The sequence below is a fragment of the Dermatophagoides pteronyssinus genome, unplaced genomic scaffold (genome assembly GCF_027571235.1).
Source record: "Dermatophagoides pteronyssinus isolate colony J.1.1.1.1 unplaced genomic scaffold, Derpt_VIB-CSIC_2022.12 sq0003, whole genome shotgun sequence".
Classification (NCBI taxonomy): domain Eukaryota; kingdom Metazoa; phylum Arthropoda; class Arachnida; order Sarcoptiformes; family Pyroglyphidae; genus Dermatophagoides; species Dermatophagoides pteronyssinus.
In genome coordinates this window covers 3,870,964-3,898,136 of record NW_027461527.1, presented here as the reverse complement: position 1 = coordinate 3,898,136, position 27,173 = coordinate 3,870,964, and the positions used below count along the sequence as shown (strand labels likewise).

The window sequence follows — 27,173 nt, the reverse complement described above, 5'->3', positions numbered from 1 at the left end:
GTTGTTTTTTTTTAATTATGAATCAAGAAACGAAACAAAACAGAAAAAATCGATTGATGAAAGATTGACGGGAAGTTTTCTTTCGTTTTTTTTGTCTTTTTTCGTATGCGAAAAGAAAATTCCCAGAAAAAAACTTTTCAGAAAGTTTCACAGAAAATTTTTGGATATGATGGATTATTTGATGTGATATTTGTGTGACCTTAACCTGAAACAAAAAATTTTGTTATAAAAGAGTTGAATGTAATAACATTTTGTTTTTTTTGGCAGATTTATCTTGATAAATTTTTTTTTCACTGTATCCAGAAAAAGTTTCCACGGAAAACGATTTATTTCTCCCCCGCTCAACAAAAAAATGGAAAGTTTCCAAAAATAGCCAACTTACAAACGACATTTCCTGATTGAATTAAAAATTTTTATTTAATTTCATCAAATCGAGGCAAGCAAATTCGATTTTTGAAAAAATCTAGATTTTTCATTTAAAAACGATTTGTTTTTGTTCGTTGTTGTTTGAAATTTTGTCGTCTGGGTGGTTGAAAACACAGAAAATTTAAATTTAAAAAAAAAATATGAAACCAAACCGACTTCATAGTAAACGACGTCAATCATCAACAACATCAGGTTTTTCGATAAGAAAATTACCACAACCACAAGAAACAAATATTGATTTTTTATATGAATATTATCAAAAATATAATAAAAATCCAAGACAACGTAGCCGTCAAACAGGAAAAGCAGCATCACCAGCAGCAGCAGCTAATACAACCGAAACGGGTAAAAATCAATCTGATACTGAATCATTGATTGGAAAATATGTTGGTAATTCCAAATATATGGCTGTTAAATATCTTGGTGGTGGTTCATTTGGTAATCTTTATCTTGGACAACATCGTGATTCACGTGTTACTGTTGCAATAAAAATTGAACGTGGTGATTGTGATAAACCACAATTATTTTTAGAATATCGTTTTTATAAAAAATTAACTAGATTACCACGTGGGGTACCAAAAATCTATACATTTGGACCGATTGAAGATGGCCGTTGGAATGCATTAGTTATGGAATTACTGGGACCAAGTTTAGAAAAAATGCATGAAAATTGTGGTGGACGTTTTTCATTACGTACAGTTATACAAATGACAATACAAATGATACATTTATATCGTGGTATACATGAATCAGGTATACTTTATCGTGATACAAAACCAGCAAATTTTTTACTTGGACAACCAAATACCGGAAAATGGTGGATAATACATGTTATTGATTTAGGTTTTTGTAAAGAATGGCGCCGGGAAGATGGTTCACATATTGTTTATCAAGAAAATAAACCATTTACCGGTACTGTACGATATATGAGTATTAATAATAATATGGGTCGTGAACAATCACGTCGTGATGATCTGGAAGCATTAGTTTATATGTTAATTTATTTTTATAAAGGTAGATTACCATGGCAAGGTATAACAGCAAATACAATTATTGAACGTTATCGTATGATTGGTGAATGTAAAGCTAATACACCGATACCAACATTATGTTCAGATATGCCAATGGAATATACATTATTATTACAATCAATTCGTTCATTACATTTTGAAGAACGACCAAGTTATAGTAATTTATTGACACCATTTTTTCAATTATTAGCAAGAGAATATGCATTAGAAATGAATGATCGTGTTTATGATTGGACAATGTCACATGAAATTAAATCACCAACATTACGTTTTATGCAACAACAACCGGAACCGGTTGAAGAACAATCCGTATCAGAAAAATCAATATCATATTCAGCAACAAAAGCAGCAAAATATCGTAAATCATTAATGAATCGTATACAAGCAATGGCTAATCAACCTGATGATGATAATAGTAAAAGTGTTAGTGCTGGTACAGGTAACCCTGGTGGTAGTGGTGGTGGTGGAGGTGCTGCTGCTGCTGCTGGTGGTGGTAATCCATTAGCCGATATACTTCATCAACATTTAAATACAGATCAATCATTATTATCAACAAAACAATTAAATCAACCGGCAAATATAATAGATGATAATAATCATAATTCAACATCACCAACAACACAATCTAAATGAATGAATCAATCCAAACCAAACCAAACCAAACCAAACCAAACAAACAAACAATAATCATCATCATCTAAAACAAAACAAAACTTGCTCAAAAACGCGGGGTTATAATAGAAAAAAAAAATAAAATTATTTTTTGTTTTTAAAAAACTTTTAAAAAAATTTCAAAAAAAAAATCCAAGGGATAAATTAAAATTATCACATCATCCGGATGCGGATGATTATCACCAAAAAAAAGCCAATCAAAACTAAAAAACTATTTTTAGTGAAATGGATGTTTTATCCAACAGAAAGAAGAAAAACCGACATTAACTAGCCGGTAGCCCGGCGGCTTTAATGATGATCCACTCCAATTATTTTCATTTTTTTTGGGTGATGAAATCCAAAATTAGAAAAAAAAATTGTAGAATTATTATCAAAAATAGGAAATTTGTTGTTGACTGGGATTTAAGATAGAAAGAAAAGTAAAAGTAAAAAGACATCCAGATCAGATTATCCATCCATTGAAAATGTTTGTGTGTGTGTGTTTGCTGGTGTGTAATATTACTTTTTTTTCCCAAATGAATCAATTTCTTCAGTTTTGGCTGAGTTAAATTTAGACGATTACGGTAAATAATTTACGATAAATAAATGATTTTTCATTCACACCAAACTTGTTGTTGTTGGGGAAATGACATGTGATCAATTTCTGATTTAGATGAAAAACACGTTGGACAATCGCAAGCAATTATCGATTTGGAAAAGTTTCGCATTTTTGAGCCCATTTATCAATAAGCTCTGGAAATTAAGGAAAAGTTTCGAGAATTTTTTTTAATGAAATTCCGGAACAACAGAAAAACATGATTTGAGCAGAAATTCTGAATTACGAATTTTTCAATAAACCAAAATCAAATTAATTGAAACAATTATGAATTTTTCTTTTTGGAAAGACTTTTTACTATTTAAAATGAAATAAATTTTCATTCATTTTAATATTATTCAATCGATTTTTTTTTGCTGCTGTATTTTTTGATTGTGTTTTTTGAATTTTACTTTTACTTTTACGTTTTATCACTTATTTGCCATCTACCAAATTTTTTTAAAAAAATGCCACCTTCAATGAATGATCTAAAATCATTTATGTTTTTCGAAGAAAATAGCACAAATCCAGAACTTATAACATCATTTATACCAATAAATCCTAATGATTTTCCAAATGATGATGATGATGATGATAAAAAACATGATAATCATGATAATGATACTAATGGTGGATTTGATATTAGAATTTTAATAGCTATTATTATGGGTGCTGCATTATTACTTATTATCGGTATTGTTTGGAAAACACATTCAAAAAAACCTAAACCAGGAGCAGCAGCTGGAGCAGCAAAAACAGCCGTAGATGGTAAAGGACAAACAGCCGGACCTGGACCAGGAGCATTAGATCCAAATTCTGGTAAATTAATGTCCAAAACTGAAGCATCAGTATCAGTATCAACAACACCAACATCAACAACATCAATAACACCTAATTCAGGATCAACACTTACGGGTGGTAAAAGTACTTGTCCTGCTTCTAATGGTCCTCCTCCTTCTCAACCATCACAACAACAACCACCAACAGTATCAGTAGTAGCAGGATCAAAAATTTCAGCACCACCAGGATCAGCAACAGCAGCATCAGGAGGAACAATATCTGTTACACCTAAACAAGAAGGATTTACTACATCCGTTGGTGAAGGTATTACTGTTACAGTGAAACAGATTTCGTAACTAAATTATTCATTATAATAGTGTGTGTGTGTGTTGGGGTTAAGGTGTGAATCTTTTTTTTCCCCTCCCCCTTCAATCTCAACCTGCTGACACACCTGTTTTTTTTTTTTTTTTTTTGATGCGGTAATCATCACAACCATCCATAATGATGAATGATGATTACAACATTTACAAAAAACAAAAAAAAATAAAAACATTTTTTCTTGATTATATCATCATTGGTTATATAATTGAATACAGTTTTGTTTTGGGAAATATTTCCGGAAAAGTAGATGAACGTAACAACAAAAAAAAAAAGAAAAGAAAAAAAGATTATCAGTATCAGCAGCAGTAATCATTATCTATTGGCAACATTGTTGATGAATAGCCTATTGATATGATTGATTTTTTTTGATTTTTTCGATTGTTTTCGGTTTGATTAATTCATTTTTCATCAACCATGCATGCAGACCATTTTTTATTCAAATTTCCAATCAAAAAAAAATCAAAAAATCAAAAATCAAAAAACGATAAACACGTGATGCATGTGTGGTCTTTGTTGATTGATTTTTTCAAATATAGGGGTTTCACACTAGCAGCAATGTGAATGAAATATTTCAAATGCAATATTTCAGTCCATAAGGCTGAAATGTAGTGAAATATTGCATTTGAAATATTTCATTCACATTGCTGCTAGTGTGAAACCCCTAATAGCAAAATTATTCACAAATGTAAAACCAAAACAAGCAAACAAACATTTCGAGCTTGCTTTTCGATCCAAAATACAATAAGATTATTATTGTATAATAATTATTTCAAACAAACAAACAAACATTCAACACATACTAATCAAAAGAAAAGGAAAAAAATTTTTTCCCGTTTCAAAATTAATAATAATAAATGAAAATGAAAAAACAGAACACAGGACAGGTCAATAATGTTATTAACATTTTTTTTTCGAATCAGGATCGATCAATACACATAGGATGCAAATTCATTACATACAAAGTGGGGGAAAAGTCAAAATTACATTACTTTTGGAGCGGCTATTTCGACATTATTTCCACAAAAAATCCATATAATAATAATAATAATGTAGTTATTATCTTAGTCATCTTATTATTATTATTATTATTAGTCAAAAATGTTATAATAATCAGTTCAACAACAACGAAAAAACAAAAATTCGTTGCTGTTGAGAGGTTAGGATTATCATTTCATTTTGATGATTGACATAATCCGGTTATTTTGTTTTTGTTTTTTTGATGCAAGTAATAACTCAATTTGGAGAAATTTTTCGGGAAATTTATTTCTTTACCCAAAAGAAATGACCAAACTGAATATCGAATCGATTTTTTCCAGCTCGCCATATCTCTTTCTCTCTTTTGTTTCGGCTTCGATATTGAAATTGCCCGAAGAAAAGTTTCCTGTCACTTTTTGTTTGCTACTTTCATCAACAAGTGATGTTACCCGAAAAAAAGCGCTTCTGTTTCCAACAACAACAACAAGGCTATCAATCAAAAACAGTCCATTCAACAAAACAAAAGAAAAGGAAAAAACCATTGTTTTTTCTTTTACTGACCAACAGCGAAAAATCGGATCAAATGTTACATAATAATTGATGATTTTAACAAACAAACAAAAAGTTTAAAAGATCATATTTCATTTTTTGACTTTAAAAATTCAAAAACTGATGATAATGATGATGATGATGATGATGGACACATGCATATTAATTAATTTTTTTCATAATGTTTTTTTTTCATTGGAACAATATTTATATGTTTGAATTACAAGTAATAAGTGTTCTCGTTTAGTTGTTTATATTTAAAAAAAATGAAAGTGTTCTGTTCTGTTTTTTTTGGGACAAAAGTGTCATAGAAATTATCTGTGAAAAACAAAAAGCAAAAAACAAAAAAACAAAATGCAAAGTGTTTATCCATCATTATCATCATCAAATGATGATGATGATTATGGATTTTAGCAAGCAAGAAAAATGAAAATTCGAGGTCGATTTGTTTAAGAAAAAAAAATGACATTTAAATTGAATTGAATTCTCCAAATTTTAAGTGAATCTCTCTCTCTCTCTCTCTTTGAAATGATATGATTTAAAAAAAGAAAAATTCTGATCTAAATAACGAACAAACGACGACGACGATAATGATGATGAAAATCATTTGTGAAACATGATATGATGATGTGTTAATGAAACACATTGAAAATTCGTTCTTTCAAAACTTTTTTTTCCAACAAAAAAGGTGTCATTCCTAATAATAAGTTCACAGTGTTTTTGAGTTTAAAAAAAAAGTACATATTACATAAACAACCATGAATGTCAAATCAAGTTCATCATCATAGTTATCATTTAGAGAAGAAGAAAAAGAAGAAGAAGAAAAGTGTTACAACAATAAATTCATCATTGACAACAGCATTGCCATTTTTATTAGATCAATATCATCAGTTGAAGAAAATGAAACCAAGTTCATCATCATTTTGTTTGACAAAATGTTTTGTCAAACAAAATGATCCATGTGGTCATCGTCATCAAATGATGATGATTCCAAGAAGAAGAAAATCAAAATGAAGAAATCCATCCACAATGTATCCATCGTTGATCGATCGATTTCAGATTGGAAAACAACAACAAAAAACAATGTATCTAATCAGATTAGCGACAGGATCGATAGCTTATCTATAGATATCGCCTGTTGTTGCTTGAGTTGCTATTGTTATTTGTAAAATGAACAAAATATTAGAGGCGCCAGAAATGATGATTTGTTTGGTTATACGGTTTGAAATGAGCCATGTTCAATTGATGATGATGATGATGATGAGATAATAATCACATTATGATCATGATCATCATCATGATGCTCATCATCATGATGATCATATCGGAAATCACGAAATATTTGTATTTGGTGTGTGTGTGTGTGTTAATCCAAATCCAAAATTTACAAATGTTCATTTCCATCCTGTTTTAACCTAACCATCATTTCAAAATAGAGAAAATGTTTTTTTTTCTTGTTTGTTCCTTATTATCATCATATTTTAATTAATGACCATTCGGATTTAGCCAAAAAAAAAAGTCAGCCATTTTTACTTCCAAACTTTTTTTTCACCTTTCGGTTATGTTACCGATCATCGATAGATGAATCGATCGATCGATCGAGATGTTGATTACCATGTTGCCGCATCAAACAAGAAAATGAAATCATCGATGAAACGCACGTAGTAATATTAGATGATGGTTTTTTTTAAATATTTTTGTCGCCCGTTTGGAAATTTCGTTCTCTCAATTTCCATCTTTCTTTTTTTCCCATTTGATGCGTATAATATATATCTCTTTCTCTATGGATGCACGCGTTTTTTGCCTAAACGACGACGACTATTTGAACTCTGTTCAACTCGGTTGTTTTTTTTTAATTTCTTTTTTTTTTTTTTTTTTTTGAAAATCATTATGGAACACTGTATAGCTAACGGGACAATCAATGAATTCAAACGAAAAAAAAGTATAGAGAGAGATAGATAGGTCTAAATTGCTCTCTTTTTTTTCTGTTTTGTTTGTTTGTTTGTCCAAATCATAATGATGCACTCTTTTTTTTTGGGCTGGTGGATCATGTTTTGTTTCACAGTGACAAGTGGAAACGAGAAAACAATTTTCTGTTTTTCTGATGATCCGATTTTGTGATGGTATATAAAAAGGAGTTCCAGGATCTTTAGTTGAACAAAATCATCATCACAATATTTGAAGATAGATAATTCTTTCAATCTTCAAACAAATAAAAAATAAAAGGTAAAGTGTGTTTTCCAGCAAAAACAAAAAAATCAAAGTGTGTTTATATCAAAAAGCCATCAATTTATTTTCAGTGTTTTCACTTTGTGTGTTTTCATCGATATTTTTTCCATTATTAATAACCGTGTGTTTTTTGTTTTATTTTTCGTTTCTTTTTTTCTGGTCAACTTTAATTTTGTCATAATTAGATTGTTATTTTTGGTGATTTTATTTGTCAATCACCATTTGATATTGATCCATTTATAAATAAATCATTCAAAAATGCTCAAGGTGAGTTTAATTGAAAACATTCGACCTTCAAGATTATTAATTGATCAAGTGATTTTCATTCTTATTTTTTTCCGGATTCAGTTCTTTATCTTATCCACAGCTGTTGTGCTGTGTAGTGCAAGTTATGGTGGTGGCGGAGGTGGATATGGCGGCGGTGGTGGAGGAGGAGGTGGTGGATACGGTGGTTATGGTTCAATTGAAGCCGCAATCTATTCCAATCATAAAGTAGATGTTATACCAGTGCCAAGTAAAAAAGGCTATGGTGCACCAACATATATTGATGTACCTGGTGGTGCATTACCTGTTTATATTAATTTTCAATCACAATCATCACCTGTTTATGTTAAACAACAACATTATGGTATGAGTGGTTCATATCAAAAATCATATTCATATGATGAACCACATAAATTGGTACATGAAGTTACCAAACCAATTGTACAAGAAGTTCGTGAAGTTATTAAACCATATCGTAAAGTTGTACAAACAATTAAACCAGTTCATGAAGAAGTACTTACATTGGTACATAAAGGTGCAGGATATGGTGGTGGTGAAGGTTATGGTGGTGGAGGAGGCGGCGGTGGTGGTAAGTTTCAATAAATCATTATTTTTTTCAATGTTTTCAATGTTATTCATCAATGTATGTGATTGATAGGCTACGGAGGTGGCGGCGGAGGTTATGGCGGTGGTGGTCATGGTGGTGGCGGCGGCGGCGGCTATGGTGGTGGTGGTGGAGGTTATGGAAGTGGTGGTGGTGGAGGAGGTGGAAAAGGTGGTGGTGGCTATCCAAAACCATATAAAGGTGCTGCAGCAATGGCTGGTGGTGGTTATGGTGGTGGTTATTAATAACTTTGAAAAAAATAAGATTTTTCGGTCTTTCGGTCAACAAACAAACAAAAAATGGTAAAACCAAAAAAACAGAAAAATGTTCACCTGAATCCAAAGATAAAACATACAAAAAAAACCATTTCATATCTCAAATTCAATAACTAAACATCATCTCAAACAATCCACCCACACCACACACACACGCATATACACCTGTATTTTTTCATCAAAATGTCGATCATATTGATGCGTCAAATCAAATCAGCAAAAAAACAAATCGTGTACGTCTGTGGATGTGTGTCTTGTGTCAAACGGAAAGAAAAAACAGAAAAGAAAAAGAAACATGGGAGCACGTGTTTATCCTGACCTAATGGAAAAAATGAACAAACGAAGAAGAAATTCAATCAAAGCTCACCATTTAAATAATAATCACCTGTTATCATCATCATCATCATCATAATCATCATCCTCATCAATCGATCAAACAACATTTCCGTTTTTTTTTTCATTTCATTTCATTTCTTCCTAATCAATTTTCCTCAAATTTCTTGTTTATTATTATTATAATTATAATTTTTTCATCTTTGTTTTAATTAATTAATTATTTGTCATTTTTAATTATAATTTTTTTTGTTTATTAAATAAATTTTTTTTTATTTAAATTTTTTTTGGTTCAAACAAGCACTTCACCATTCATTCAGTCAGTCATTCAGTCAATATATGTCTTTTTGTGATTGAAAAACGAAAAATTTTTCAAAAAATTTTCGAAAATTTTCTTCTTCTTCCGACCAATACCTTGATTATCACGTTTTTTTCCCTACAATTTCTTTGCTTTGCTTTTCAATTGATAATGTTTGTTTGTTTGTTTGGCTCGATTTGGTTCTTGGTTTGTTTTCTTTTTCTGGGGTATATCATTAACACTAATTAATTATATATAGCTTAAAAGGGTTAAAAAGCCGAGGAAAAAAACCTCCATTTTTGAATCCAATTATCTCTGTTTAGATATTTATTTTTGAAAAGCCTAATGATGTTCTGTGTAAAGGGAAAAAAATCCATTATAAATATTTCCGTTATGGTTTTTCTTGTTTTCAAACCACACATACACACACACACACACACACAAGAAAAACAACCATAAATATTGGCTTCGTTATCATCAATTTTCCTTCTTAAAGCTGATGATTATGATGATGATTTTTTTGTGTTGTTCCCACACAAACAAATGTAAAACATATTTAGTCAGTAATGATTTTCATTTCATTTTTGGTGCACTTTTTTTTCCCGAAAAAAAAACGAAGAAGAAGAATTACCTTTTCGAAAGAAGAAAAAATAATGTCTTTACCGGTCTCTTGAACACACGCGTTTTCATTTCCTTTTTTCTGTTTGGTTTTCCAGAAGAAAAAACACGCGTTCTTTTTTTATTGTAAATTTTTGAAATTTAAAAATTTAGGCAACAAAAAAGGGTTAATTAGTGAGGATGATTTTGGTCTGTCATAATGACTTTTCTGATTCTAATCATTGTTTTCCCGATCATTTTTGTTGTGTGAATTTTGAAAAATTGAAAAACAAAACAAGCAAACAAAATCTTCATCGAAAAGCCTAATTAGAATGTAAAATTACATAATCATAATGGTTGTTGTTGTTGCTGGGTTTCAACGAAACAAGAAAAAAAAACAAACACCGCAGCAACAAACAACTTTATTTCTTATTATTTTTTTTTTTTTTTGTGTTCCTGGAACACACTGTATTTATCATTAAATTGATGATCATTTTATTGGTTTTTCGTTTTCGTTGATCTGATCTGGACAACAACAACAACAACATAAAATTTGACCGAAAACATAGAAACAAAAACCAAGTCAGTCAAGTTTATGTTGCGAAAAATTTTAAAATTTTAAAATTTTTTTTCTTGATAAACTTTTTGATAATCAAAGTGTGGTTGATGATGGTGACCTTTCTTTCTTTCGTTTTTCTTTGAATAAATTTTTTTAAAATGTTTTTCATCGTAGTTTACGTATTCACACAGTTGCTGGACAACAACAACTGATGATTGTCATCCTAAAGTAAAGTGTTCCACTTTAAAAAAACAGTAACAGTAATAAAAATCATTACAAAATTTTTTTTTTATAATTTAAAAGTGATAATAATTACTTTATTATAATTTTTTTTTAAATAATTTAAAGTGACAAAAAAATAGACATTTGTTCGCTCGGACATTTATTATTTGAATTTGATTTTTTAAATATTCTCAATGTAGGTAATGTAATTAATGTAATTAATGTATGGGTGATACGATCATATAACAAAAAAAATCAATGGAAAAAAAAGGGTATAATCTGAATGATGAATAGCTGAAAGAAGAAAGAAAGGGGAAGAAAAAATTGACCGCGAATCAAATTTATCATTATTAATCATTAATTAATTAATAAGTAGAATTTTTTTTATAAATGAAAAAATATATAAAGCTATTTTTAAATTAAAAGGGGCATATAATAATATTTAGTAATTATATAATAAATAAATAAGCTGCTGCTGCTGCTGCTGCTTTTAAATCCATTTCTCACAGTGTGTGTGTGTGTGAAAATGAAAATATGAAATATGAATGACTGACTGTGTGTGTGTTTGTCTTTGTCTTTGTTTCATATATATGCGATGATATGATATACATATCATATTTATGGCAATGGGATTTTGTTTGATTGAAACAAAATGATGTGATAAGAGAGAGGATTAATAATAAACGAAGAAAAGTAACGAAGAATAATAATAATGAAATTGGAATCAGGAATCAGAAAAAGTTTTTGAATGAATGAGAAAAAAATATATCTAAATATTGAACATTTGATAAATATAAATAGCGGTGGTTCAGTAGTTATCGTTTTTTTTCGGACCAGATGTTATTGATAGCAGCTTGATTGATGAAATAGTCGGAAATTCGTTTGATGATTTTGATTTGAAAGTAGAGAGAGAGAGAGAGAGAGAGAGAGAGAGAGAGAGAGAGAGAGAAATGAGAGGGGAAAAAAATTCAACAAAGTGTTCGAGGTAGATGACATTTGCAAAGGTGTGTTGATAATGATGATGTTGGTGGTTGGTTGGTTGTTTTTGATTATTTCTATCAGGTAATAATTGTACATGTTTCGGGCATACTTTCGGATAAATATTTTATTAAATCTTTAGTTGCTGCTGGACAATTTGTTAATTCAATTTCTTCTAATTGTCTCATACGTGTTATGAATGACATTCCAGTTATGGTTACATGTGAGCAACCTTTTTTTTCCGATTTCCATCATTTTTATTTTTGTCCATTCCCAAAATCAGCAAAAGGAAGAAAAAAAAAAGGAAAAGTAAAAGAAAAAAACAAGACAAACACATTAAGTTAGCAAAAAGAAAATATATAATGTTTATAAATAAAATGTTCCCTGATCAAGATAATCATGATCAACAACATACAACATACAACAAACATACCTGCAATAGATAATGTACGTAATGATCGTAATGATGTTAATGCTTGCAGACCAAAATCACGAATCTGTGGACACCAACGTACTGATAAATGTTGTAGATTAGCCATTGTAGCTAAATATCCTAAACCAATATCGGTTACATGAAGACATCTGTATATGTGTGTGTGTGAAATTGGAGTAAAGAAAAAAAGAAAAAACAAAAACAAAAGAAATGTATCATAATCCTTGGGTGATTGATGTTCAAACACATTGCCTAAAAATAAGTATTTTTTTCTTTTTAAAAAGTAAAATTTCAACAACAACAACGGAAAGAAAATTTAAAGCAAAAAAAAGAAGGCAATCAGGAAGATTATTATCTTCATCATCATCATCATAATCAAGAAAAACGGAAAGAAAAAACATCACCAATCAACCAAAAAGTTGTTGATAATCATAATCATCATCATCATCAAAGTCTATGTTTGGGTCGAAATCAATCCATTTGTTGTTGTTGATGTTCGTCAATATAAATGAATTCATCAAGAGAAAAAAATTCATACCGGGCCCAAAAATTTTACCTTTTTCCCGAAAAAATAGACTAGACTAGAAAATCGACAACTAATTTGTTATAAATTATTAAGGGTTAAATTTGAATTTGAATCATATTTTTTATTCCCCTCTACTAATAACTTAGACAACAAATAATTCCAGGAACAAGGATGTTTTTAACACACACTTACACACACACATAGGATATTCAAACCAAATAAGGTTATTATGTTGTTATTGTGTGTTTATTATGATAATAATAATGATGATGAATAATTTTTTCTTTTCTGAATCAATTTATGGTTATTTTAGTTTGGTTTGCTGATTGAAAACATCTTTTATTGTGCAGGTTTGGTTTAATTTGAATATTTTTTCCCGATTTTTCTTTCATAATAGTTCCTAATGATGATGATGTTTAAACCATCATCATCATCATTAAAATACAATTTATCATAATAATCGATTGTCAACGTCAACAACAAAAAAAAAAATCGATTGATCGATCATCGATTTGTTGGACGAACAGAAAAAATATGTTTTGATTTTTTACATATTTCAAACAAAATGCATGCAAATTTATGCAAATTTGCGGCTGCCACTCATATCATTATTTAAAATGGAAACAAATTTGTCTGATCAAAAAGTTGTCAAAGAATAAACAGTCAAAACAAACTAAACATAAATTATTATTATTATTATTATTATTTACACGATTCGAGGTTAATTAATTTCAACAACAGCAACAACAACAACAACAACAACAAAATTAAAAGTGAAAATTACAAATCCGAAAAGAAGAAATTTTCATGATTCAAAAGGTTATAAGTGAAAAATGAAAACATCTCTGATTGATTGATTGAAACAGTGTTGTGTGAACAAAATGCTTTTTTTTCGAAATGAACAGATCACAGGTCAACACCGTCATTACAAATTATTATTTTCTGGCTAATGAAAATTGTCTGATCAAGCAATTAGCTCAAGGCTTAATCATCATCATCATCAACGATGAAAATGAAAAAACAAAATGTCCAAAGGCAAATCGGAAATTACAAATGAAAAAAAATCAAATCAAATTCGGTTAGTCAATGATTATTATTATTATTACATTTATTAAAAGCTAAACATTATTAAAACCTGTCGCTAATATTTGAACAAAAATATTTTAATCTGGTTTCTCTCCTTCAAAATGGATAGCCAATCAGGAAAATAAAACAAAAACAGGAAATTCAAAATCTTAATTTCTTAAGGTTATTTGAGAAAAATAAGAGCCTTTTTAACTCTGTAGATTGCCTGGCCCTTAAGTTTCATTTTTTTGTTTCACAAAATGGCCAGCCGAAAAACTTTTCATCATTACAATCGATATATGTTAATTCAATCGATTATCATATGAATTATTAATATTTAAAAAAAAACAGGATGCTCTAAAAACAAAAACAAAAACAAAAAAAACTGAAAACAATTCAATCAATCATATCGAGAAACCAAAAAAAAAAGTATCTAAAACAGAAATAGAAGCAAAATTGATACAAAAACAACAACAAGAAAGAATTTTTCAAAGAAAATGTCCTTGTTAAGATTCTTTTAAGTAGTAAGAAGAAGAAAGAAAAAAAAATTGAAATAAAATTAATCTTTGCAGGCAGAGCAGAATTCCAAGTAACAAAATACTGTTATAAGGATTCTTTCAATTTACCCTGATGATGATCAAAAGACATTTTTATTTTGTTTGGGCGTTTTTTTGTTCTGTTCTTCACGTTATTTTCAAACATAGGATTAATGATTGAAAAAATAATAAAAACATTAAGGAAAACGAAAAGAAAACGAAAAAATCCAACCCAAAACACTTGGAATCACAAAAAAAGGGATCAATATGTTTGATCTTAAATGAATGTTGAACCAGCACAGCAAAAAAAAAAAATCTTGATCCTGGCGACATATGAATTATGTAAGAGTTTTTTCTTTTTGTTCTCAGCAAAAAAAAAAAAGAAAAAGAAATTTTAATTGTTTGGGTGGTGAACAGAACAGAACTGGAGAAAAAAGAATTGAAAGAATTCCAGTTCTTCGAAGACACACACACACACCCTGTTGTGATGATGATGATGAGAATTTAATAATTCATCATTCTTTTCTCGATCTCGATTGATCAATCGATTTCACAAGAAAAGAAAAATTCCCAGAAAAATAATAATGATATAAAGAAGAAGAACAATAATATAACATACCTATCCAATACTAATGTTTGTAATGTATCGGCTAAATCACAGGCAATAAATTCTAATGCAGCATCACTAATTCTTGGACACCAACTTAAATCTAATTGTTGTAGTTGTCGTAATTGTTCGGCAACAACTTCGATTGCATCATCAGTTACCTGTAATAAAATAAATAAATATTTTTTTATATTAATCATAATCAAATCAAATACAAATCAATCAATGATTATAATTTACTTTTGAACAACCAGATAATGATAATGATGTTAAATTTGGTAATGAATGTGCAATATTAGCAACACCTTGATTAGTTATTTCCCAACAATGTTGTAATGTTAATATACGTAATGAATGACGTATTAATGATGTACTAAAATATGCCATTGCAATATCGGTTACATGATATGCCTATGAAACCAAAAAAATAAAAAATCAATCAGAATCAAATAGATTCAAAATACAGTGGTACCTCGGTTAACGACGATGATCGGTTCCTGAAAAACCGTCGTTAACCGAAATGTTCGTTAACCGAAATACAATGCAATACTTGTTTTTTAATCATCGTTAACCGAGAAAAATCGTCGTTAACGGTCTCCTGACCGAAATCGTTAACCGAAAATTTCGTTAACCGAGGTGTTCGTTAACCGAGGTACCACTGTATTTGGAAAAAAAATCAAACCTGAAATTGAAATATTTCCAATGATGTTAATAGTTGACATAATATAGTAACAGTATCATCAGAAATATTAATACAATCTTGTATGGTTAATAAACGTAATTTTGGTACTAGACCAGACCAAAGACCTGAATTACTTAGTTCGTTACAACCTGAAAAGACAAAAACATTAATGAAAAAATGAATGAAAAACAAAATCCAAAACAAACTTACCAATCAATTCAAATGAATGTAATGTTTTGGCAAATGTAGTTAATAAAATTTCTAAACCATTATCAGTAATAGTACCATCACGAATAATAATATGATTGATAATTGAATCATTGATTGTTTGTTGTTGTTGTTGTTGTTCTTGTTCCTTAGAATTTGTCGTAATCATTTGATTATTATTATTATTATTATCATCATTATCATTTTGATGTTTAAAAAAATTAACCAATTCGACTAGATCATTATCACTTGGATTTTTTAAACAAATTTGTTGAAATTGTCTTAATTTGATTGAATAATATAAACGTTTACGTAATGGATTAATCAAAGATGATGATGATGATTTTTTATCCAATTTTAAATCATTATTATTATCAACAATATTTTGATCGGAATTCAATTCAAATGATGATGATGATTGATTGAAATTTAATAAATGAAAAACATTTGATTTATTTAAATCAAATGATTTTTTAGGTGTCGGTGGTGGTGGAGAATATTTAAATAATTTGGCACTTTGTTCCATCATTATTGTATCATCATCAATATTGGTAATCTGTTGTTGTTGTTGTTCATTTTGTAATTTTTCCATTTGTCTTAATTCACCATAATGTATTGTAAATATTAAATCTTGCCAATAATTTTTATCCATATAAATAATATGACACCAGGTTTTACAGACCTATAAAAACAAAAACAGAGAAAGAAAGAAAAAAAAATGAAAGAATTTAATAAAGTTTTCTTCAAAAAACTGCAAAATATTGCTTGATTTAACAATGTGGATGGTTGGTTGTCTTGGATCACAATCATCCAAACCATTTTTAATCAAATCAATTTAGATCCTACAGATAGAATCGGATGAATTGAAATCAGTGAAATCCAAAAACATTTTTAGTGATAAGTGGTGAAAAGCACACTTGCACTTGAAAAGCACTTAATGTTAGTGTGTGATGTGATGTGATGTGTATATGACAATTACACATACACACACATCACACCAAACAGAATCAAATGACCAAATGATTATTATTTTCAGTGTGTTCTCTTTCTTTGATAATGCTTGAATAATGACAAACAAACAAACAGAATCCATTTGGAGAAAAACAAAATGATAACACCAAAAAAATTTCATCATCAATCTGAGTCAAAGAGAAAACAAAAAAAGTCAACTTCAAAATCATTTTGTTTGTTTGTTTTTTTGCAAAAACAAAAAAATTCTGTCATTAAAGTGGTACACAAACAATGATGATGATTGTACAGTGTATCTCAACCTGGCAATTCACACTGCTAAAGCATCATCATCATTACATCATCATCCATAAGGTTGCTAAAATGAAACAAATTTTTTTTCGTTAAATAATTATTATTATAATCGAAAAATTTTCTTGGAAAAAAACAATAACCAAAAACAACGGCACATTAAACTTGAAGAATTTCATTGTTTATAACGATAAACAACTGTTTATCTTCATTTTTTTTTTGTTTATCAAATAGAAAAATTGCGTGATAATATATATCGGTGTGATCAGGGAAAAACAATGAAAAAAAATTCTGTGCGAAAAGATAAAGATAAAATCCTACAAACACTTGATTATCACATCGATTTCAGCTAAAAACTAAACAAACAAACAGAAAAAATTTCTGTTTGGGTTTATTCAAGTGAAAATTTTTTTTTCGCGGATAGTTTTGGGAATGAATGTTTACCCGAAAACTAATTATATATTGAAAACTTTTGAATTCTGTTCTATAGATAGATTTTAGCAGCAAAATTCTTTCGATTAAATCCAGCATAATATCAAATGAATGAAATTCAAGAGATTTTGAACCTTTTCGCTGTTGTGAAATAAAAAAAAACAGAAAATTTCAAAATGTCCTCAAATGTATCATTGATCATGTTTATATAAAAATGAAGAATTAATAACTTTATATCCTTAATATTTTGGGAAAAAAATCGATCAATAAATCAATCAATAAATCGATTTTATCGATGACCATAATTTTTGGTGATCTTATCAAAGATTGAGAAAATATTTGCTTCGGTTAGAAATTGGAACTATGGAATGATAATATTGATATTCACAAGGACAATTGAAAATGATTACTAAACATCAATTTCTTCAAGAGTTTTTATTTTCTCCCTCAAACTACATTTTTTTTGGCTAATAGAAGAATATCTTTTCGATACAAAACAAAAAGGCCATCATCATTTATCAATTGAGAAGAAAAAGAAGGGAAAAAATCGACCATGCGCTTTGTTTTTCATGTAAAAAATTTTATAGCTTTTTTTTCTATGTGTAAAAAAAATACTTTACCTGTGAAAAACGACAAAATTCGGCTATCGAATCATTCGACAATGATAATGTTGTAGTTGTTGTTGATGATGATGATGATGATGATAATGATAAATGATGATAACATTTTGGAAAAAAATGTTCACGTAAAAATTCAACATTTAAAAATAATTCCGATAATGTTATCGGTTTACGTAGATTTAAAAGATAATTTTTCAATCGTGCTCGTTGTGTTTTTGGTGGTGCTTTCGGTGGTGGTCCATTACGTGATAAACGTCTTTGTTGTTGTTGTGGAATGTTGGCCGATGATGATGATGATGATGATGCGGCAGTAGATGTTGTCGTTGATTTAATAGCCATCGATGTACCGGATGTCATTAATGTTTGATTCTGTTGTTGTTGCTGATGTAATAACGTCATTGGATTTGTAGTAGCATCAACATTATCAGTAGATACCTGACTACTGCTACTACCTGAAGATTTACTACCTGCACAGAAAAAAAAAACGAAAAAATAAAATAAATTGAAGACACATAACACTAAAGAATAAAAATTTACTTTTCAATGGTGATAATAATATTTTTTCACTATTATTTTTAAATACACGAAAAGCACCACCGATAGCTGAACGGGCACCAAATGTTGATGTTGATGATGATGATGTTGATACTTTTTGCTGTTCATCTGAACATCCGCTATTCACACCGGTTGACGATGATGATGATGATGCTAAAGTAGATGATGCGGATGTGGAAACGGAATTTAATGTTTGTGTTGTTCCCATTTGTTGTTGTTGTGGATTATTGTTATTATTATTAGCTGCATTTTGTTGTTGTTGTTCTTTCAATGTTGTTGTTGTTGATTTAGTTCGACCAATAACGGATGTTGTTGTATTTGATGATGTTGTCGACGAAGATGATGCGGATGATGATGAAACAGAAAGACCATTAAAACAACGTGATAATTCAGCTGCTGCACGTTTTGAAAATGATGATACTTCGGCCGACATACTACCTATTGTTGATAATAATGATAAACAACGACTACAGCTACCAATACTATTATTCTGACTACGTCTAATGGCACGAAATGCGGCCAATAAACAAGCCGTTGTCGATTGTTTTTTCGATGATCGGGATGATTGTGTTGTTGATGCGTTTTTTTGATGCGGCTGTTGGTTTTTTTCTTGCTTTACAGTTTTATCCTTGTACGATGATAATAATAACGCTTCAGATGTTTCAATATTTTCTCTTTCCACGTCAATAGTGATATTATTTTCGAAAAAAACTTTTGATTCAATTTTGTTTGTATCACTATTTTCGTCTTCGTAACTATCGTCGTCGTCTACGTTTTGATCACTTTCGATTATTATTATTGAATCCAGAACCGAAAATTTAATTTAAAACAAAATTTTTCTCTATTTACGTTTGAACAATTCTGACAAAACAGACAACAACAGACAAAGTATAGGAAAAAATTGAATTAAAAACATCATCATAATCATATATTGTAATAATAAATTGAATAAGATTTTGATTTGATTTTGGAGAATTCAAAATCTAAAATAGAATATTCTGTTCTGTTCTGAGTATATTTTTTTCATCAATATCATCATCATAATCATCTCAATGACTTCAACATTCCAATCCAATCATATATGATATATGATTGACAATGAAATGAAATTCAAGATTAAAATTGCAAATTTTTTTTCATCATATATCATATCGATGAGGATGATGAGGATATCAATTTTCGTCTTTTATCATCATTATTATTATTATGATGATAATTGAAATTCCTTTCTGCTTTATCCTACACACACACAAGAATAAATATTTGTCAACAAAGTTTTGACATCTCTCTCTCTCTCTCTCTTTGGTTCACACATCGTTTGATGAATCTTTTTTTTTCATTTGTTGACGTAATAATTTCATATTTTCATCAATATTCGCCAACAACAACAACCAGAAAAAAAGACGAGTAGTGTTTACAGAATCATTTAAAAACGTTCATTATTATTATCCATCATTTCAGTTCATCAAATAAGAATCATCACCAGAAAATAATTATTTAAGATCAAAGTTCATCAAGAATTTCAATGAAGTGCGAAACAAAACAAACAAAAAAATACGCAAATTCAAAAACAAAAATTCAAATTTGCAAAACCACGAACGAAAAGTCAAGTCTACGAATTTTATTTGATTGTCTTTTTTGTTTATCTAATCAAATAGTGTTTGTTAAAACAATGTTTACATATTGGATTGACTTTTTTGCTTGGTTGGTTTGTTTGGAATCAAGAATTGTCCTGAAAACTTTTTTTTTTGTTTTTTCAAGAAAACAAAAAAAAAGTTTTTATCTCGAAAGAATCAAAAAAAAGCAGATAGATTCGAGCCGATAAAAATAAAATGTTTGTTTTTTTTTTTTGTTTATCTGTGTAAAAAACAAATATAAACTTCTTTCCCAAACAAAACAAAAAAGGATTCTTTGTATATGATGTGCGAAAAAAAAAGTTAATGAAGATCATCAGATATTGAAAAGTTCTGACAACAACAAAGAGATGATGATATCAGTTTTCTCAGAAAAAAGAAGATTATTATGTTTGAAATAATGTTTGAATGGTAAATGAATGAATGAAATGATGCTAAAAATGTCCAAGTTTTCTGCCATCATGAACCAGATGATCATCGGGCAGAGCTGAAAGAATTTCTTCTGACAAAACAAAAAAAAGAATTTCTTTTTTTGGAATTTGAGATTCTTTTTGAAAAAAGAAAATTCTTTCAAATTTGAAAATATGAAAAGTTTCAAATAACATAAGAAAACATAAGAAAAAAATTTCAAAGTTTCAAATTTTAAAAAATTTCAATTCAATTCTTATTGAAATGTTTATTTTTGGGATTTTTCACAACAAACAACACCAAAAAACCTAACATGACATAAAAATAAATTGAATTTTGAACCAAAAACAAAAAAAAAAGTCATGACAGATGCAAAAACATCCATAATCTTAATTGATAATTTTCAATCTATACATTTATCGAAAGAGAGAGAAAACAAACGAAAATTTCAAAGTTCAAAGTTTCAATGGAATATTGCTTCCCATTCCTTTCTTGCTCCATGTTTCCATAGAATAATCAAAAAAGAACCCAGCTCATAAATTATCAATTTTTCATTCACCGGATGTAACGAAAAAAAAAGAAGAAGAAGCCATCCTCATCATCAACATTAACATTGAAATGTAATAAGATGGAAAAAATTAATTGGAAAAAAAATCTCATTATTTTGTTTTTGTTTGGAGGGGGGAAAAATCCACCTACCTACCTTTTATCTTATCTTACCTGAAGATAGAGAGAGAAAGAAATGAGAAAATTTTTCTTCCAAAGATGCTATTTTCATTATACAAATATACGAATAAAAAAAAGATTCAACAACCAGAAACAAAATAGCCTTGTTTCTGTTTCTGTTGGGACGAACAAACAAGCAAACAAAAACAAACAAGCAAAAAAAAACTTTTGGCTTGTTTTTTTTCGTCTATTCATTCGAAGAATATTAACAACAACAAAAAAAAAAACCTAAATGAGAATACAAGCAAATGATGACGACAACAACAAACAACAACCAAATCTAATCTAATCAAAAAAACAAAATAAAAAAAATCTATTTTGATCTATATTTTTTCATTGGTCTACCTCTCTCTCTCATCATTTGTCTTATAATAAAAAGAATATTCTATGTTTCAATGTTAATATTATCGATCGAGAATGTTTTCATGAGAATGTTTTTTTTCTTTGACTTTCCAGAGAAAGAAAACAAGAGAGAAAAACTCTGTATATATTCACTGTCAATCAATTTATTCTTGTTAGATTTCGAAAAAAATTCAGGTTCCCGAGTGGATAAAATTCATGAATAGACACAACCTTGAATATCTCCTCTTTATTCAGCTATAGAAAATTGAAACAAATTTTCTATTTGATAATTCCAACTAAACATAAATTCAAAACAAAAACAAAAAAAAAAACATTTAACACCCACGTTCTATCTCACTAAATCTTATTCCATCGTTTTCACCAGAACAAACAAACAAAAAAACCTTCCTATTCTGACATTAATTTTTATTAGTCAAGAAAAAAATTTATTATAGGGGTTTCACACTAGCAGCAATGTGAATGAAATATTTCAAATGCAATATTTCAGTCCATAAGGCTGAAATGTAGTGAAATATTGCATTTGAAATATTTCATTCACATTGCTGCTAGTGTGAAACCCCTAATAGTGAAAAAAAATTCTAGAAATTTATTTCAAAACAACCCTTTCCTCACCAACACACTCACTATTCATATATGAATTTAATTTAATAACCAAAAAAACCATTTCATTTCATTTATAATATGAAATTCACTATACAAACACACAATCATCATCATCATTAAAACGTAATTGAATGTTTTTTTTCTGTTCTGGTTACAGTCAGTTAAAAAGTAAAAAAAAATTACATAAAATTTTAAAATTCTGAACATCCTTTTTCATCATTATCATTATTGTTATTCATGTTTTCTCTCGGTTATTCAGTGGATAAATAATAATAATAATAATGCCTCTCATAAATATTCGGGAAACAATACATACAGTAATTTCTTGACAGGCGATGCTATTTTTACACCTGCTATTTGTTTGGTCTACCAACCAGACAACCAGAAAACTGAAAAAACATCTCAGCAAACAGCTTGTAAATGTTATGTCAAACAAAAAAAAAATGCAAACCAGAAATGAATGAATGAATAAAAAACCAAACTTTTTCCCCAAAAAAATGATAAATGAATGGTCGACATACACCAACCAAACACCCACTTACAAATGAAACACAGAATTTTGGGAGAGAAAGAAAAAAATGTTTAAATTTTTTTCATACTTGTATCATCTTTTCTCTCTGTCTCTCTCACAGAATTTCATCGATTCAAACAAGAATATTCTAAAGAATATATTCAGTACAAATCTTTTTGGCAATTCAATTTTGAAAATGGAATTTTCATTCTTTCTCTCTCTCTCTTTTTGAAAAATATTGTAGGTTTCGTGACCACAATGTAAACAATATTGGAGCGAAAAAGAAAAACATAATAACTTATCATAACTGTCGATAAGAAAAAATATTTTTTTTTTGTTGAAAAGCTGTGAATACCTGTGTAAGAAAAGAAAAATCAATACTTTGGAATTTTTTGGATTTCATTTCTTCCCTATGGAAAATAATAATTTATTGATATGTTTCAACGTCTTTTTTTTCTATACGACAGAAGACAATTATTACAAATGCCATCGGCATTATTATAAAAGTCTACAATGTAGACTCTACACTACAAAATTTATTAATCGAACGATTCAGAAAAAAATATTTAACTACACAATGTAATGGACCAGAACCAGAGAAAAACGAATGAAAATGTCGATAAAAAATACGTTTGTTTTTTTGGCTGACTATTCAGTTCTATATTTGCGATATAGGTATATGAATTTTAGTAAAACATCACATTGGGTTGTTTTTTTCTGCCCGAAACACAATAACAATAATGGACCATTTTATTGAGAGAGAGAGAAAAAAAAATGTGAAGAGCCGCATCAATTTGTTTATGGAAACAAACAAGACAAACGAAGCTATGATTTTCAATGCCATTAACAATCACATCAACACTATGATGATGATGATGGCCATTATTTTTATTTATTTATTTGATTTTAGCATCTTCAAAATGGGAAAAAAATTTTCCCTTGAGAATTATCGAATTGAATCGGGTAGTTTTTTTCTTTGCTTTGTTGGTAGGTTGTTGTTGTTGCACTCGATCAATCGATTTGATTCTTTCTTTTTTTACTTGAATTTCAACAACAACAACAACAACAGCAACAACAGTAGCAGCAACAATTCGTAAATCCATTTCAAAATACAAAATAATAATCTAATAATAATCATTAAAGTAAAAATTATTATTATTGATCCATACTCTACTATCGATTTATCGAAAAGATGTTGTTTTTTAAACAATGTGAATGTATTTTGGAGAATTTTTTTTTCTTTTCCCCGTTAAAATTATTCCCAAATGGAAGATTCTTTGGAATATTTCGTAATTTGTTTTGTAGTTTCGTTCATCATCTTCATCAAGGTAAAACAAAATCAAAATCATTTGTTTAATGAAAAATGATTGGCGTTTGTTGTTGTTGCTTTTTGCTGAAAAATTCTGATGAAAAAAGGATTCTCTTTATATGTTTCAATTTTGCTAATTTACACTTATTTTTTCGGTTGAATACATCTTTGTTTTTTATAATTCAAACATAAGAAATTCAACGTGTGTGTGTGTGTGTGGTGCATATATACGATTCTCTATATATGTGATGATTGCATAGGTAATTGTACAGAATTTCTACCTAACAACCAATGATGAAGATGAAAACGAAAAGAAGAACTTGAAAGTCAATTCAAGCACAAAATAAAATAAAATAAATTTTTTTGTTTTTTAAACCGAAAATTCTCAATAATTCTACAGAATTAAGATGAAAACAGTGAAAGAAAGAAAATGTCAACGTTTCAAATTTTCTAGCTGTTTGAACATTGTCGAAAGAGCGAATAAAAATTGAAATTTTAAATTTTCGCTTTCATCCGATTTAAAAAACAATTTGCCCTTCAACCACACACACACATTGATTGCATTTATTTAATCTTTTCGTATACAATATGAACGACGACGGTTAAAACAAACAAAAATCAAATCAAGTTTGACAGAAGAAAAAAAACAAACAGAAAATTCATCATCATCATATGATAATGATTAAAAATAGAATTCAAAATCTGATCAGATTGATTTTCATTTCGAAAAAAACTTACCTTATTTTGTTTGGTTGGTTGGCTGGCTGGTTGATTTGAGGTGTCGTTTGTTTTCTCACTATTTTTGTTTGTTTGTTATGACTTTTTATCTAAATTCGGTGGTAAACTTTGATTGTTGTGGTTCAATCGATGAATAAACAATTATTTATAATGATGATTATGACATTTTTGACTGATTCAAGATATTCTGGTTGTGTTTCTCTTGGTTTCTCAGGAATATTCTACACCTTAAAGAAGAGTGGAAAAGAGAAAAGAAAAAAGATTACAGGAATCATTCACAGAATCATTAATCAATAAAAGAACCAAAATGAAATAATAATAAAGATGATAATGATAACGACGACAACAACAACCAACAAAAAAAACAACAACTTTTAAATGTTAGAAACTTGAAATAAGAAGAAAAAATATATACCAGGAAGATGGTGATGATGAATTTCAATGATTCTGGTCACGCACAATGTTGTTGTTGTTCAAGTTGTTGTTCAAATCATAATTATTTTGGATATAAAATTCTCTCTCTCTCTCTTTTTCATTTGTCGGCATTTTATTCAGTCGTTTTTCTTTTCTTTAATTCTGAAATGAATGAATTTTTCAAATTGTAAAGAAAATTTACCGGATCATCCGGTTTTTGAATGACGATTGATTTCTTTCGGGGTAAATTCCCGAAAAATTTAACTATCGATAATCAATTTGATTGATGTTTTTTCCTGGATTTTCTTGGTTTTTCTGCTGATGAAATCCAAACAAAAAAAAACGAAAAAATCAATCGTTGCTTGTTTGTTGTTGTCGTCTTCAAAACCTCATGGATCCGAAAACATACACAAACATACACAGAATCGCACACACACAGATCATCAACGATATAAAACATAGAACCAAAAACAAAAAACAAAACAAAACAAAAAAACAAAATGAGAATGAAATATACATACCAGAATAAGCAGAATTTGACAAACAAACGTCAAAAATTTTTTTGTTTTTGGGCGCAAGTTTGTTATGGAAGTCAGCACAAGCAGAGTTTTTGGTGTTCGAATCGAACATCAAAACACACAAACAACAATTTGGGTTCGGTCAATGTTTTTTCGGTTTACTTATTCGATATGCTTCTCCTACAGAATGGATCCAGTGACATCATCATCATCACCACTACCACCATTGCCAACAACAACAACAACAAACATTTGAAGAATTTTCAAACACAGTTATTTTTTTTGGGTAAAAAAGAAGAAAAAAACCGGATTCAAACCAAACAAACAAGCAGAAAAAAGTTCACAATGAAAACTAAAATAACCGATAACGGTGATATCAAAAATGTTGATTTTGTTGTTGATGATGATGATGATGATGATGATGCTGTAATATTTTGGCTCAATTTTTGAAGGGGGGGACTTGTTTTTCCGTTAACCACTACTACTACTACTACTACTATCAAATGGATTCATCAGGATATTGAACCAATAAATTCATATACCGCTAGCATTCGAACGGGTATATATATCCTCCTCTGGTATTGATCATTGATAAATTGGTGGTACCCATATACAGAATATCTGAGTTTTTGGCGATTCTACGGATAAGCTGTACCCCCTCCCCAAATTCTGTGAGTACATGTTGTTGTTATGTAATGATGATTCTGAACCAGAAAAAAATTGATCTGAAATGAAGAATTTTTGTTTTTTTCGTCGTCGTTTCTGTTGATGATGATGATGAAATTTGTTATCATCAAAAAGACAATAGAAAAGACAACAATAAACAATCGATGAAAACAATAAGCAGCTGTCAAAAATCAGAACAAATTTTCATTGATTCTACAACCAAATTCTATAGGCAACCCAGAAACAAAAAAAAAAAATTCAAATTTTTTCTATGATCGACGATAGGAGTTGTGACCTAGTTTTTTCTTTTTTCTTTTTCTGTGTTTTTTTTTGCCGGGTTTTTTTTCGGTTAATTTTCGGTTGTCAGGGTAATAATGATGATGATGATGATTTGATTCCGGTTTGAATCAATTTCGTTGTCAAGTTGATGATGATGATGATATTTACAAACAAACACATAATAATTTCTTCATTATTATGGGAAATATTCCTGGAAATTTTTTTACCGGAAAAGTTTCCCAGAAAAACAATTATGAATAATAATTATGAATAACATAATAATCATTGTAAATTGTTGTTGTTGTTGTTGAATAAATTTCCAATTCAACAACAA

At 29.0% G+C, this 27,173-nt stretch overlaps 2 protein-coding genes, 1 long non-coding RNA gene and 1 pseudogene across 5 annotated transcripts in view; 3 read left to right on the top strand and 1 right to left on the bottom strand.

Moving 5' to 3' along the window:
* Nucleotides 1–518: 518 nt before the first annotated feature.
* LOC142646364 (casein kinase I pseudogene) lies at nt 519–2,240 on the top strand (annotated as a pseudogene).
* Nucleotides 2,241–7,591: 5,351 nt separating this feature from the next.
* Nucleotides 7,592–9,374, top strand: LOC142646359 (uncharacterized). The gene is made up of 4 exons (XM_075825033.1): nt 7,592–7,614; nt 7,803–7,884; nt 7,966–8,470; nt 8,540–9,374. The coding sequence occupies exons 2-4, from the start codon at nt 7,876–7,878 to the stop codon at nt 8,728–8,730; spliced, it is 705 nt and encodes a 234-aa protein (XP_075681148.1). The 5' UTR covers nt 7,592–7,614; nt 7,803–7,875; the 3' UTR covers nt 8,731–9,374.
* A 2,374-nt stretch (nt 9,375–11,748) lies between these two features.
* LOC113790027 (uncharacterized) lies at nt 11,749–26,184 on the bottom strand. 2 transcript variants are annotated; one of them, XM_075819401.1, is made up of 10 exons: nt 25,898–26,184; nt 24,963–25,189; nt 18,653–19,531; nt 18,116–18,582; nt 15,807–16,485; nt 15,597–15,745; nt 15,155–15,325; nt 14,927–15,075; nt 12,181–12,329; nt 11,749–11,979 (listed from the first exon to the last, which is right to left on the bottom strand). In XM_075819401.1, the coding sequence occupies exons 3-10, from the start codon at nt 19,101–19,103 to the stop codon at nt 11,828–11,830; spliced, it is 2,367 nt and encodes a 788-aa protein (XP_075675516.1). In that variant the 5' UTR covers nt 19,104–19,531; nt 24,963–25,189; nt 25,898–26,184; the 3' UTR covers nt 11,749–11,827. The 2 variants fall into 2 exon arrangements, with proteins under 2 accessions (XP_075675516.1, XP_075675515.1); XM_075819400.1 differs by lacking the exon at nt 25,898–26,184 and adding an exon at nt 25,378–25,829.
* LOC142644844 (uncharacterized) overlaps nt 13,425–27,173 on the top strand; it is a 27,493-nt gene continuing 13,744 nt past the window's right edge. The window contains exon 1 of one of the 2 annotated variants that reach the window (XR_012846014.1): nt 13,425–13,784. This is a non-coding gene — a long non-coding RNA (uncharacterized LOC142644844). Of the gene's footprint in view, nt 13,785–26,198; nt 26,566–27,173 lie in introns of those variants that run through there. The other variant, XR_012846016.1, reaches the window with a different exon arrangement.